Source organism: Chionomys nivalis, chromosome 5 (assembly GCF_950005125.1).
Source record: "Chionomys nivalis chromosome 5, mChiNiv1.1, whole genome shotgun sequence".
Taxonomy (NCBI): domain Eukaryota; kingdom Metazoa; phylum Chordata; class Mammalia; order Rodentia; family Cricetidae; genus Chionomys; species Chionomys nivalis.
In genome coordinates, this window is record NC_080090.1 from 19,198,361 (window position 1) to 19,213,281 (window position 14,921).

The 14,921-nt window shown below is 44.4% G+C and overlaps 1 protein-coding gene across 4 annotated transcripts in view; it reads left to right on the forward strand.

Moving 5' to 3' along the window:
- The first annotated feature begins 1,587 nt into the window (after positions 1-1,587).
- Positions 1,588-14,921, forward strand: part of Rgs7 (regulator of G protein signaling 7) — a 374,810-nt gene continuing 361,476 nt past the window's right edge. For all 4 annotated transcript variants that reach the window (XM_057769480.1, XM_057769481.1, XM_057769483.1 and 1 more), the window contains exons 1-2: positions 1,588-1,837; positions 2,907-3,030. In XM_057769480.1, coding sequence (XP_057625463.1) covers positions 2,953-3,030 — 78 coding nt within the window. In that variant the 5' untranslated portion in view covers positions 1,588-1,837; positions 2,907-2,952. The remainder of the gene's footprint in view (positions 1,838-2,906; positions 3,031-14,921) is intronic.

Sequence of the window (14,921 nt, forward strand, 5' to 3'; positions counted from 1 at the left end):
AAGTTAAACATAAAGAAAAAAGCTCTTAAATGTCTTGGGGGCAGAGTGTGATAGGGCTACAAGCTGGCCTTTGCCTGCTGATCAGAGGTCCCACCTGGCATGTAATATTGCCACATTCAAAAATTAATTTTTTTAAAACAAAAATATTACAACGTGTATGGTTCATAGAGAAAATAGTAAAATGAATTCGAATGATGACAGTTGAGATTATGCCATACTTAGGGTTTTGAAACAGAAAAAAAGACCTAGCAATACCCATGTTTGTTTTTCTTATTTATACTACACAAGTCTCCATTACATGAGAAAATTATGAAGGCGAATGTTAAAATCTAAGATACGGATGGGTTTGGGGAGATCTAGGCTGTGTGCCTGGGTCTCAGTCTGAAGAGTGGGGAGTCCTGAGAATTTTAAGGTGTCCATTACATAGTGACACGAATTATGAGTTGTCTATGGACTGAATCTTCCTCCTTAGTTCTTTCCTGGCAATTGTAACTAGCCTTGCACACTCCTTCAGGCCCTTCCTTCTTTCCATATCTGTCCACCTATCTATCCATCTATCCATCCATCTATCCATCAGTCCCTCTTTCCATATCTATCAGTCTAAACCAAGTGAGTATCCCGACAGTAGACAGGGCAAAGGGAAAGGGGTGTGTGGCGGGGGTACTGGAGAGAGAGCAGCAGGGTTCGAGTAAAACTTCCAAGGACCCATTCAAAAAGATTGGAAACAAAGAGAATTTTGCTGAGCAGTGAAAAGAAAGACTTGGGGGAACTGGCGGAAAGATTCTTAGGCTCCTACAACTTCCTAATGTCCCAGAAAACTGATGAACACTTTTCTCTTTCATGTCTTTCTAACCTTTGAGGAATCTGTGGCAAGAACCTGATGGGTATCAGCAATCACAGACCCTTTGTGATTCTGTGAACCCGGCAGAGTACAAGGACCAACAGAAGCCACGTTCCTCTGAGCCCAGTATATTAAAACAGCTAGACTTCAGCCACGGTCTTTCAATGTCACAGGTGTTAGGTCAAGGCCTCCAAATTCCTTCCCTTTTTCCAACTTAGGAGGAGGCAGAGAAAGCCACAGGCAAACAGGAGAGGAGGGGCTGCTGAATTTGGTCCTGGCCATTGCTTTCAAATCTGGGCTACTCCAGCATCTCTCTGTGCTGTTACTTAAGCATAAAGATTATCAATCATTTGCTTCCCTAGTTCTGCCAGAAGGGTCGCCAGGCGCATGACGCAGACCTGCCAGCGGTAGGGGGCCTTATCTCTCTATCAACCCACCCACCCATTCACCCACTCAGCCATCCACCCACCCTCCACCAAGCCCTTCCTCCTGCTTAGCTCAGTTTGGCTCTCCAGGCCTAACGGCGGCGCGGGCGGAGCGCGGGAGCGTGGTCTGGCCAGTGCCAGGGACAGGGCCTGTGCTTCCGAGGGGCTGCGGGGTCGGGAGACCGGGGACACCCAGGGGTGTGGCGGCGGCGGAGCCGAGCCCGTCCGAGCCGGCACCTTCGGGCGTCCCTGTCCCACGTGACTGTCGCCTCCTCCCTCTTCCTAGTCGCGCGCACGGGCCGGGCGTCTCGACTCCCGCGCGCGCTCGACTGGTCCCAGTCCCCGGGAGGAGAAGCGGAGGAGGGAGCGAGCGAGCGAAGCGGCCCGGGGGAGCGGGCGCGAGCGGCGGCTGCCGGGGCCGCCTGTGCACCGCGGCGAGGGTGGCGGTGGCCTGAGCAGCGCGAGTGTGATGAGGCTGCCCTGCCTCGCTGCTCCGCTCGCCGCCAGCTGACAGCGCCTGCCCGCAGCACGCCCGGAGGGGAGCCGCGGGGCCGTGACCTTGGCCGAGGAGGTAAACGGAGGGGGCAGGAAGGGAGGAGGCGGCGCCACCCGGAGTCCCTGGGACCCCTCGGCCCGCACCCAGTTCTCATCCTACTCCGGCGGGAGCCACGATACCCCGGAGCTGCGCGCCGGGCCGGGCTGGGGCGCTGCGCACGCCGCGGTCCACGGTGCTGAAACTGCTGCCCGGTGCCGCTGGTGCCTCGGTGCGGGGCAAGGCTGCCTGCCTGCCTGCCATTTGCTGCCGCCGAGAGCGAGGGCCAAGCAGGATGGGCTGGGACTCAGCTTTTTCTGCGCTCCTGGCTGATCGCTCCAGGCTTGTGCAGTTAGCTTGCTCTCCGCGGTGTGCCAGGTGATTTGCTCAAGGCTCGACTTCTCACCAGCCTCCGGTTGCCTGAACCTAATTCGGATGCTTTCTTCCAAAGATCAGTAAGGATTAGGTTCAGACTTAGTGCTCCGAGTGAGGTGGGAGCAGCAGAGGAGCCATAGGCTGGCTGTGAAGGCAGGTGAAAGTGGAGAAGCCTCTGCCCAGGCTGTGTGGGGGACCGGAGGAATGGAGAGGAGATGTGTGCAGGAGAACACTTGTGGGGAAGGGGCCTCTGACGTGCCTGTCTTGGGAAACTACTGGGCTACTGGGAGAAAGTGGGCTGCTGTGGGTGTTGGCTTTCCTCTCTGGGGAGAACCACATCAAGTGGCGCTGCAAGCATCCCAGAGCTGTCGGTACTAGAGAAGTGCAAACCACGGGTTTTAAGTGAGTACTTAACACTTTCAAAAAGAGTGTCCATAAAATGAAGCCCACAGAAACCTTAGTCAGATGACTGTTTCTCACTGGAAGGCTGTCCGTTAAAATTCCCCGGGGCTGCTACAGCTGTAAACGCCTTCCTTTTCCTTTTCCTTTCCTTTTCTTTTTTTCTATTTTTTCTTTCTTTTTAAGTCTATGTCCCGTGTCCTTCCAGTCAGCCCGGGGATGGGAGAATTCTCCCCGTGGATTGGGTCCTGTGGATATGAAGATGAGTCAGGGGAGTCTGTTCTCTTGAGGACTCCCACCAGCATCTCACTGGAGCCTCTCTGATCCTTTGCAGGGCAGACTGATCATCCTCGCAAAGGAGGGACCAAGTTCTGGGTGAAATGGCTCAGGGGAATAATTATGGACAAACCAGCAACGGGGTGGCAGATGAATCACCGAATATGCTGGTATACAGAAAGGTAAGAATTCTGCACTTCCCTCAGAAAAGGGAACCTTCAGCTTTCTTCCTTCCTTCCTTCCTTCCTTCCTTCCTTCCTTCCTTCCTTCCTTCCTTCTTTCCTTCCTTCCTTCCTCTTTCCTTCCTCCCTTTCTTTTATCCTTTCTATGTCCTTTATTTGAATCAGAGTATTTATCAATTTTGTGAATTCCCGGATCATCAATAATTATGTACTATACTAGAAGACGTTTGGATGCTTCCAAGTGACAAGAAGTAGATGAGACCTGGCATATTCCTTGTTGATTGTTAGCGTCACCTGTCCTTAGCAATCACTGCATGTTTAACCATTCAATGAGTTTTGTTTGCTCCCCCTGATTTCATACCACCCCTTGTAATTTCCAGAGGCTTTTCCTAGTACCCCTTCCAAACATTTAGATTATAATAATTTCTCAAGTGTACCATACTTTGGAAATGAAATGAGACCACGTTGCAGATCTGTGGCATGAATGATTATATTCATGGATATATATGCTTTCATGAGTTTACTCACAGCTAAATGACTCTAGTTCTGTTGGTCTTAACCTAATTTTGTACTTTGTATTGTTTCTGGTGTTTATATCTATAGCATCTATACTCTAGGGTTGTATGTCCATGGGATAGATCTGTGAAATCCCTATTCCCCCTTCCACAAACATATCTGACAGGTTTCTGCCTTGCTTTCAGCATCAAACTTCTAGGCATCGAGCTACAGACACATTTGGGTTTCGCTTGGGTTTTAGAGTGGTTGCTTAGGTAACTTCAAGATGGCAATAATCAACAAGCTTACTAAAATTAAGGATGCAGTGTTCTTTATGTAAGTTCTGAGTTGATTTTTCCTCTTGTAGTTTTTACTGGGATTATTTTTCTTAAGCGTGTTGCCTGGGGTGTGAATCAGCTTAGGTTTCTTAAGCTGACAATGACAACTGGAAATCACACACTGAGGTCAAGAATGTCAGTAAGGGTTTTGATTAGCAGGAGCCCCCAGAATCCAGGATGAGATGTGATTGATTATGAATGCAGAAGAAAGACCGTGTACTGCCTTAGCCTATGCAGAATTCCAACGTTTACTTCTGTGGCCCGGAGACATTAGAAGGTAGTGAGGAACGGGCTGGAGGGAGTATCAGTATTGCGCTAAGAACAGACACATAGAGCCCAGACACAATGCCAGCTCCTCATCATGTAGCCTGTGGACAGTGCTATTCCATATACTTGTAAAGGCAATCAGATGTGTCTGAGACACCACAGGATGAAGAGGTTAAAAAAACAAGGGACTAGGTGACTATTTCACTATTTTTATCCAAATAGATGCACTGAGATTCCTATGTATTTGAACCTAAGTCATTACTATTCTATTCTGACACTGAGTGCAGTAACTGGTGTGAGAAGATTTTAAATAGAGAGTTGGTCTAGAGAAGAAGAATATGCTGGTGGCATCTAGGTGCTTTAAAGTAAACTGCAATATATATATATATTACTTAGAATGACTTTGAATGTTGTAACATACAAGATATGAGAATTTGAAAATCTATTCTAGGAGTATATGCAGTGCACTTTTTCGAGGGGAAATTAATGATAGTAAGCTATATTTGTTAAGTAACAAAGCTGCCTTCTTTTCCTGTTTGCCTATAAACAACTGACAGGTGACTTTGATATCATTATTTGATTATTTGTTGTTCTCAAGTCTCAAATTATTAATTTTGAATTGACTTTATAAGTTTATAGTCTCAAATTGCTATTAGTTTTCAATTTAAGCGTATAGGCTTCATGGAGATTTCATGGAGAGAATCTAACTGTTTTGTCCCTTTGAGAGATGGTCTCACTATGTAGCCCTGGCTGGCCTTGAACTTGCAGCAACCTTCCTGACTCTGCCTCTACATAACATTTTAATTTTTTAAAAACAACATTATTTTACTTAATGTTCAGGGAAAAAATGCCAGATGAAATGTGATTGATAAACAAAGCTAGGTTCAGTAAATCTTTTTTTTTCTTTTTGGATTTTCGAAACAGGGTTTCTCCGTAGCTTTTGGTTCCTGTCCTGGAACTAGCTCTTGTAGACCAGGCTGGTCTCGAACTCACAGAGATCTGCCTGCCTCTGCCTCCGAGTGCTGGGATTAAAGGCGTGCGCCACCACCGCCTGGCTAGGTTCAGTAAATCTTACTCACAATATCTAGCCATGGATTCAAAGTCTGTCTGAATTGTCTGAACATTTGTGTGTGTGTGTGTGTGTAAGTTTTGTCATGACATAAGTAATAATTTTAAACGATGTCGGCTAGGTCATAAACACATAGAGTCACTATCATTCTCTAGTCATTGTGTAAAATGGTCTATGTGTATAAACACATAGAACACGACATCATGGCTTTTCTGTTGTTTTATCTTGGCACCACATCTTCTGTGTGCTTACCACTTGATAACTTCTCTGTGAAGGCCTTTTTTTTTTTTTTTTTCATGACTAGCAAAGTAATTGAAGAGGTGTGTGTAGGGCCAATCTGTATTAGGAAGTTTGAACAGCTCCCCCTTCATGAAGAACTAGGCTCCCGTTACAGTGCTAATTAATACGTAAGTCAACCAAAGGTTCAGCCAAGACCTTTAGTCCTAACAGGGCATTGCACAAGAGCGGCTGAGAGAGCAGAGGGAGAGAAATTGCTGTTTTATTGACTGATGCCAATTTTCCACTCCTCCTTCACTGCTGAAGTGCAATTCTTGAACGTGTGATCTGAAGTGGCCAGATTCGTGGCATTTTCCCTCTCTTCCTGCCTGCCCCCATCATAATGCTCTCAGCTCAGACACTCGAGACAGATGTGTGTTGTTTCCACTCTGTCTTCATGGGTTATAGACGACATCCTAGAAACACCCTGGGGAGGACTGCAGCACTGTAGATGGTTACCAGTGTAGAACACATAGGAATGCTGCCCTGTACGAATTTCTTGTTTGCTGTCTCTCTCCATTGTGATTCTCTAATACAGATCATAGGAGTTCTGACAAATAATGAAAAGTACAGTCATCTTTTTCCATGTAAAAATCTAGTGTGTGTGTGTGTGTGTGTGTGTGTGTGTGTGTGTGTGACCAGAGATCAACCATGGGTGTCTTTCTTCAGGAACCTTCCACTTTGTTCTTTGAGACAGAATCTTCCACTGACCTGGAACTTGACAATTAGGCCATACCGGCTAGCCGGTGAACCCCAGGGATCCACCAGCCTCCTCTACCTTACCAACATTGGGATTATGAACTTATCAACATGTCTGTCTCTTTTTGTGGGTGCTGGGGATTGAACTCAAGTCCTTATGCTTGAGTAGCAAGCACTTTACCCACTGAGCTGTCTCTTTGGTCCCTTCACAGTGTTTTGACAGAAGACAGTCTTCAGCACATCAGGCTGTGATTGCCAGGCTGTGTAAATGTTGCCATTCTAAAGGCTTTAGGGCACGGCAATGCTACCTAGTGATCACAGTTGGTATGGAAAAGTCAGTCTGACTTGTCTGCAAGTAGCCTTTAACTTAATAGAAAGGGTTTCTAGAGTTTATTTGATGTTTGAGATCCACTTTAAATGTTATTATGGACGAAATATTTGCCTTATCAATTCTTGGCTTTATAATGTTGCCTTTTCATAACCATGAAATTAAATTAGAGTGATAATGTTGTCTGATATATTTGAGGACATTTTTAAAAGTTGCAAAATGTTGACGGTTGAACGCTTTTATTTCTGGGGCTGTCTGTGCTCTCCTCAGATGGGTGCTAACTAGATTGGAGCTGTAAGTAATCAATTTCCTTGAGGTGGAGCCAGACCAGTTTCTTCAAACATTTTTAGAGGTGGCATGTCAGAAATTGAGTTCCGTTCTAGGCTAGTGATTTGTAAACACTGTTTTCAGTTTTGATCATCTCTGAGAGAAACCGCTACTGTGACCAGTACTGTTTGCAAAAGATGGCCGAGCTGGATCCCAGAGTGCAGGTTGACGCTGTCCAAACATGGTGTCTGGCCAGCATGCTGCTCACTAGCCAGCATGCATCACTCCTTTCCTGCAAGTGACACTCCTGCGTTGGAAAAACAAAATGCTAGGGCACCCTGGGGCCAATATTTCAGATTTTTTGTAATGCTGGCACCTCACTCACAAGAATGCTCAACATATCAAATAATTTCTGATATCACTGCAGTCACCATTTATGCTCCAGCTGTCAGAAAAGAGAATGAAAGTCTTTTCCTCCTTCGTTGTCTTACTGGACGGTGCATGGCTGGAGATAGCAAACCTATCAAGTTCACCATGCCTCTTTCCTTTGCCCTCTGTCAGTCTTGCCTTCATTCTACTCTCTCCTCCTCTCTTCGGCTTCTATGTAATAATTTGCCTTCCACTTGTGTCTTTTTGCTTTTCTGTGTAAAACAAAATCAAAGGGAAAAGTACAAAACTCACTAATATGCTGTTTATCTTGGTTATAAGAGAGGAAGCAATGTCTTTGATAACTCACAGTATCTGTTGAAGATGATAGCTGGTCCCATCCTTGACTGGGTACCTACTGTATACAGGTGCTCAACATGACACCATACTGTGGCTGTGGCACCAGATCAGTATTTAAAGGTAGGAATATTCCAGTCTTTATGAACATTATGGGACAGCTGGACTTTCTTACCTGAAGGCACAGTGACTACCAGCCTGCCATTTGGAAGGTTGTCTCTGCTGGCTAGCTTTACCTCAGTGTATTTGGAAGCTATGTCCGATGTCCATCTCTCCTGGGAGACTTGACGCTCCTTTGAGGCAGGGAGGGGCTCTATTTCTTCTAGGGTTCTTGGACCACAGACAGGGTCGGTCTCTCAGCCTTGAGTTGCTACTGTGATCTGCTTTAGCACAGTGTATTTATCATCACAAGCTTGTTAGTCTCATCACCTTAGAGGCTGCTGCTGTCTCCAGCTCCACTTCCACTGTTAAAAACAATCTGCTGGGTTTTAACGTCAGATCTCTTGATCTGCCTGGGTTTAGTACATGTCAGGAGAGGAGGTAGTATTTGTGGGTGACCATAAGCGAAAGGTATGTTAGAAAAGGGAGGTGTGTGTAAATAAATACAAAGGTCCGGGGCCTTTAAGCCTCCAATTTTGAAGGTAAGGATACAGATGGGAGGCAGACAAGAATTTTCATCACATTTCTAGAACATTCTGCAGTGGTGCATCTTATCTAATTAGATGTCAGGAAAATGCCTTTCTGGACCAGGAGATGTTGTCTACAGTAATGACAGCCAGACCTCTCTTTCCCTCTCCAGTGTCATGAATCAGGCGGGCTCCATGAAACAGGACAGAGTCCTCCTCAGCATGTCTTCTGGGGGAGGTGGAAGCGTTTTATTGATGACACTTTTGTGATGAATTTCGGCTAATAATTACTGAGTTCAGAGCAGGAAGGGCTTCCTGGTGGAGCTCTTTGCTTGCCCAGGCTGTTTCTGGGATTGACACAAGGGTCTGTGGCTTGGATTTTACCTCCTTCACTTTCCATCTCCAGTGTCTCTGAATTGAATTGATCAGAGAAAAATGCAGATCTACCAAGGGGAGCTGTCCAGGGATTTTATTGCCTTCTAATAGCTTTGTGGTTCCCCCAAGTGATGGGAAGCTGGGTATTTTTAGGTGGTGTGGGTGACAGAATATGATCACTGCGGAGAAAACGGAAATATCTCTCATCGAGACAGTTTAGTGACCTAATAGTGTTCAGTTCTCCTTGAGAACAGACCTGCAGCCAACAAGCAAAAGGAGGCTCCTAACTTTGTAGCGCCGGCAAGGCTTCTGAATGTCAGGGCCACAAAGACGTCTATCCCACACAGCATCAATCTAATTATAAAATAATTGTAAACGGTAAAGTGGGTGCTCACTCGGTTCCTAAGGGGGCGGATGGAAGACCTGGTTTCTTTATGCCGTTTCCTCAAGGCAACGTGGGAATTCTACTTGCTTTCATTTTGATTCCTTTTGCATTATGCCTGGCTCCATTAACAAAATTCTGAGAATAGCAGAACTCTGATAGACATGGACTTGTCTCCAGCATCACCGAAACTACCCTCCCGCTCTGGCTAGAAAGGACCTTGTCTGAGAGACCTGTGTAGAAGGACCACCTGATTGTCTGTCTTTTGGAAAGTGTCTAGGAAAATGGTAGCCATTAGCTATGTTCTTATGAATAAATTCAGTGATCTTTTTGAAACAATGTGTCTATTTATATACGTTACATAAATGGGTGTTTTGTTTGCATGTATGTCTGCAAACCAGAAGAGGGAATTGGATCCCATGGGACTACAGTTACAGACTGTTGTGAACTGCCACATGGGTCCTGAGAATTGAACTCAGGACCTCTAGAAGAGTAGCCGATATCCTTAATCGCTGAGCCATCCCTCCAGTCCCAATTAGATCTTATTCTTATTCTATTTTTATGGCTAGCCAAATTAGGATATGTTCTCTGGTACTGGAAAGTCTTAGCCTTAAAGCTCAGCTGGGCTCTGGTTTAGTTGTGTGCCAAGAAGTTAGGATCCTAACTTCTTTCACTTCGGTTTTCTTATTGATACAGTGAGAAAATACAATTAAATTAATAAAAGTTTCCCTCCTGGGATTGTTCAGTGAGACAGCCTAGGGGAAGTGTCTTGGGTAGCACCTAATGTGTATCAGGTCTTTAATAAATGTTTATTGATTTTAGTAGTAATATCACTATTTATCTGACAAAAATTATTGAACACTTTTGTATGTGTCAGGTCAGTTAGACTAAATTGGTGGTTTTTGTTTTTTGTTTTTTTTCTGAAGAGGAAAAAGAGGGAACATTTGCTTCGCTTTCATCGTATCTTACAACTGTATAAACAGGCAAGCTCTATGGGATGCTTTGAAGATATCATCTTCATGACACAGTGTCTGGTCTCGGAGGGTTTAGATGGCCACCTTATACTTGTTAGCAAACTCTTCTTAAGTTGTATGTATCTTTGTGTCTAACTGCATATATGTGTGCATAACTGTGCATGTTTGTGTGTATAACTTTATTATAACTGTGCATATATGTGTGTATAACTATGTGTGACTGCACATGTGTCTGCATAGTTCTACGACATTCTATAAACCAAATAAAGCATAGGATTGCGGAATTTCAGAGGTGATGAGGAGGTCGGACTTTATCTATTTGCTCATTTTGTGCATTGTGGAGTTTCGAAGTGACATTATTTTTCTAAATCACATAACTTGACATTGGGTTTCTGTCTTCCTAAGTCTGCTCTAAATTATCGACGTATGCATGATGCATAGCTGATTAACTGTAATGTCTTTGTAGCTCAGTGCTAGCAAGTGACCCACCTCTCACTGCTCCATCATGGACTATGGAAGGGTCCCTATTCACCACTCTATGGAGAATTAATGTGTTGGCTTTGATCACTGTTAGCTTTTGGGTTCCCAGCAGTAATTGGACGGGGAGTTAGTTTTGTCTATTTGACCAGTAGATTTGTGCTTATCTGATCCTGTGTGGAGATTCTGGGCTGATAGGGACCCGGGATACGATACTATGTGGTAGTGCTGATAACAGACCTTTCCCTAATGGTGAGGAGACGTCATAGACACACTGTTAGGTCTTGGGGTAACTTGCCACCCTGGGTATCTGGACACTTTGCATTGTGGTCAGCAATACTGAAGGCTGAATGCATGTTAAATCACGTTTGGTTTAAATTAATTTAGATTTAAGTGTTCATGTGTCTGGTGAATATTGGATTAGATAAGAGACCGTGGAGACACAGAATGAAAAGCTTTGAAAAATCTGTGTCACATGCCAAGGAAAGAAATAAAATAATGTGTTACATTTCATCTAACATGTGCAAGAAGAATAAATGCCTTTAAAGAAAAACCATGATGTTGACTAATCTGTCCCTGTGGCTAGGGGTCATTTAGTAGATCACCAGTTCCCATTTTTAGTCATTGCTAGGAGGTTCTAAAGAACAGTGTGTGTCCACATGACCTTAGCTAGTCCCACAAAGCTCTCAGTGCTAGCCATTCTGGTTCAGCAGAAAGCCTTTGTCTGGTCCAGAGGTGTGCAGAGAACATGTACTACATGTGCACACATGTGCATCCCTGGGAGGCGGAACCCAGTCACCAGCATCAGGCCAGTGCTCTGCCACCCAGTGACGTCCCCTGCCATCATTAGAAATGTACCTATTCATGTTTCTCACGTTCAGCTTTTCTGGAAGGTTCCTTTCCTTAGGAAATCAGTAAAGTTGTCATAACTTTACTTACATTTAGGACTTTTTTTTACTAGTTAGCAATTACTTACCATATGTCATGTCACATACATGATTTGCTACCCGAGAAATAAGGAACTATTTTGGTTATTAATGTCTTCGGGGGTTACAGGTGTAGCAGGATAGCTGGACTGTCCCCATGGGCCACACTGTCCATTTTCTTGCATTACTGTCCTAGACGCCGCAATTGCCATAATTAACACACAGCCTATTTCCCTAATAAGAGATCTGGACACACACACACACACACACACACACACACACACACACACACGTATGTATGTATGTATACTGTGAATGCCCAAGGTCACTGAGAAACTAGTGGCAATGCTGCGAGCTCTGTAAGGATGGAGACACCTCTGTTTCTGCTCTGTGTGCCAGCCTTTTGATCAATGAGATAGAATAGGTATCTCTGAAAGTCAGATGTGTAAGTGCATGAATTAGTACATAGAATGTAAAATCAGGCTCTTGACTGAGTTGCTGTCTAGATAAATTAGTGGAGGGAGAAGACATTGGAATCACAGTTCTTATCAGATATACAGTCAGCCTCCCCTCGTATGGAGTATGTGTGTGGTGAGACTTTTGAACAATGCAATTGTTTTCTGAGCCACCGGTGACTTATTTTACAGCAGTGAAACATAGATCTCAGTCTATTCTCAATAGGCCAATGAATGGCAAGAAAATGGAAGCACTGGTCAGATGAAAAGTTACTTATTTTTTGGTCATCTGGTTTCTCAATAAATATATATACACCTCCGTCTCCTGTCTGCAATTCTGGGTGCCTAGCAGAGTACCCAAATCGCACAACTCTTGACTGTAAGGGCAGAGAGAAATGAACTGAATTAAGAGAATGTTGAAAACCCCAGCCCTTCATTGAGATGCACGAGGCACAAGTGTATGGCTTTTCCCTTACAAAGCTAAACTTTTGCTTTTCAGTCCCAACTGCCCCCCCCCCCCGGTCCAGCCATCCTAATCCTGATAGCTCAGGAGTTAGGAGTGTCTTTAAATTAGCAACATTATAGAAGCCATTGCTCTTGCACCTAGAGAATTAGTTTCAGTGTTTGCAGACTGCTGAAGCGCGAATAGACTTGCTATGGATTAAATTGCTTTCCTCTTGGAGTGGGTTTGCTCATCTGTAAAGTGGAGATAAGAATAATCGGTGTTGTCAGGATTACATGGATGTACATGTTAAAATTTGAGCATGGTGGCTCATGCCTGTAATCCCAGCACTCAGGGAGCTGAGGGAGGAACATGGTTACAAGTTTGAGGCTATCATGAACTATGTGACTAGTTCCTGGTCAGTCAAGATGGCAGAAAAAAAATGACATCTTGAAATTTGCAGGCAAATGGATGAATCTAGAAAAGATCATATTGAGTGAGGTAATCCAGACCCAGAAATACAATTATCATATGTATTCACTCATAAGTGGTTTTTAGACATAAAGCAAAGAAAACCAGTCTGCAGATCACAATCCCAGAGAACCTAGACAACAATGAGGACCCTAAGAAAGACATACGTGCATCTAATCTACATGGGAAGTAGAAAAAGACAAGATCTCCTGAGTAAATTGGGAGCATGGGGACCATGGGAGAGGACTGAAGGGGAGAGGCAGGGAGGGGAGCAGAGAAAAGTGTAGAGCTCAATAAAATCAATAAAAAGACTGTAGATTATGGCTTGATTTACTCATTTTTTTCCTTTAAGATTTCTCGAGTTTGCTGCTTCTGCAAGCTTACCATCCTCTGAGCCTCAAGAAGAGTGGCTCTCAGCCTTCACTAATGCTGTGACCTTTAATACAGTTCCTTATGTTGTGGTGACCACTCCCCGCCCATCATAAAATCATTCATGTGTTTCCAAAGACCATCATGCATGCGCCACAGTTTCTTCCTTTTAAAGACCGAATACTATTGCTTTGGAGTTGTCTTCAGCAGTTTGCTTCCTTCTTCACCCAGGAGTCCTTGGGTTTTCTCTGTCTTTGGCTGTTCTAAATGGTCCAGCAACAGACGTGAATGCCCAGAAATCTCTAGAAGTCTCTGCTTTCAATTCTTGTGGCGTGCTCCTGGAAGCAGGACCACTGGCCAGCAGGGCATTACCTTCTCATCACTGTACCTCCCCACAGGCAGCCCACAAAGGTTCTGTTTCCTCCATATTCCTGCCTACACTTGTCAATATTCATTCGAATAGGTGTAGAGTGGTAGCTCACTGGGGCTTTGATTTGCATTTCCCTGAAGATGGGTATCTTTTCCTACACTTATTGACCATTATTCCTGGAGAGTCTCAGAGTTTTATTAAAATACTAGTTAAATTGTCCTTACTTGACCAGGGCTTAGCATAGAGAATTATGACTACTTAGATTTCTGCCTAAATGAGGTTTTGTTTAACCAAGATTAAAATTACTCAGCTAAGCTTTTATTGGAGAAGAAATCATTAAAACTTTGTGTGTGTGTGTATAATTATGTATATTTGTGTTTTGTCTACATGTATGTGTGTGCACAATGTGTATGACTGGTATCTGTGGACATCAGAGGAGGCCACTGGATCCTGCAGAACTAGAGTTATGTTTATGAGCTGCCACATGGGTGCTGGGAACCGAACTTAGGTCCTCTGCAAGGGCAGTTAAGTTCTCTTAACTGCTGAGCCATTGCTCCAGTCCCTCTTTCTAATTTTAAAGTTGCTTTGACCATTAGCTTAGCATCCACTGAGGAAGGGTGAATGCTCAGCTACAGGCCACTTTATAACGTCACTAGCAATTGATGTATGTTCACGGAGAATTATTCCTTTGGGTGGCACCTGCCATTTCCTAGTATTTCCATCATGTACTGAAACCTCTGTTGAGCTGCTATGCATAGGATGGCACATGTTGGGTTTCTGAATGGGAGAGCATTTTCACTTCTTGTTGTTCTGATGCTCCGGCCTTCTATGTCTGCTTTGGATGAAGTGGTGATATGCTGTTGTTTCTAGTTGACTCATGAAGGCAGGACAAGTGTTAAGATGTCTTGTCTGCTGTGGATGGTACGGATTTGCGGTCAGCTAGTTCTGTGATTGAGTCACTTTACTGAATGTCTCCAAGGCTTAGTTTCCTTACCTAAGGACTGAACTCATAACAAAATCTGCCTTAGAGAGCTGCCAGGGTAGTGAGCAAAGACTTCGCATGATACCTTGAAGCACGATGAATAAACACTCAGGGTCAGAAATTGGGGTTCAATCCGAAGATCCGAAAAGCAAAACAATCACAGCCACTGACTCTTACCTCAGCCTCAGTCTGAAATGGTGATCCTGCCTCCCAGAATCTCAGAAAGAGACTGCCTCTCTGAGAGCTGTTTCCTCCCATTTTATATTCCTCTTTGGGCTGGGATTAAAGGAGTGTACTACCATCATTAAAGTCATGCACCGCCCAGTTTCTATGGCAACTAGTGTGTCTACTGGGATTAAAGGTGTGTGTTACCATAAGCTGGTCTGTGAGGCTGACCAGTGGGACTGTTTTACTCTCAGATCTTCAGGCAGGCTTTATTTATTAAAATATAGTTGAAATGCCACTACAGTGCCTGGTGTGGGTTCTGTGCCATGCTAGCCACTGTCATCGGGGGCCGGTTACTCTTGTTCCTTGCTTTCTTTCATCTTCCTTCTCTCTCTCTCTCTCTCTCTCTCTCTCT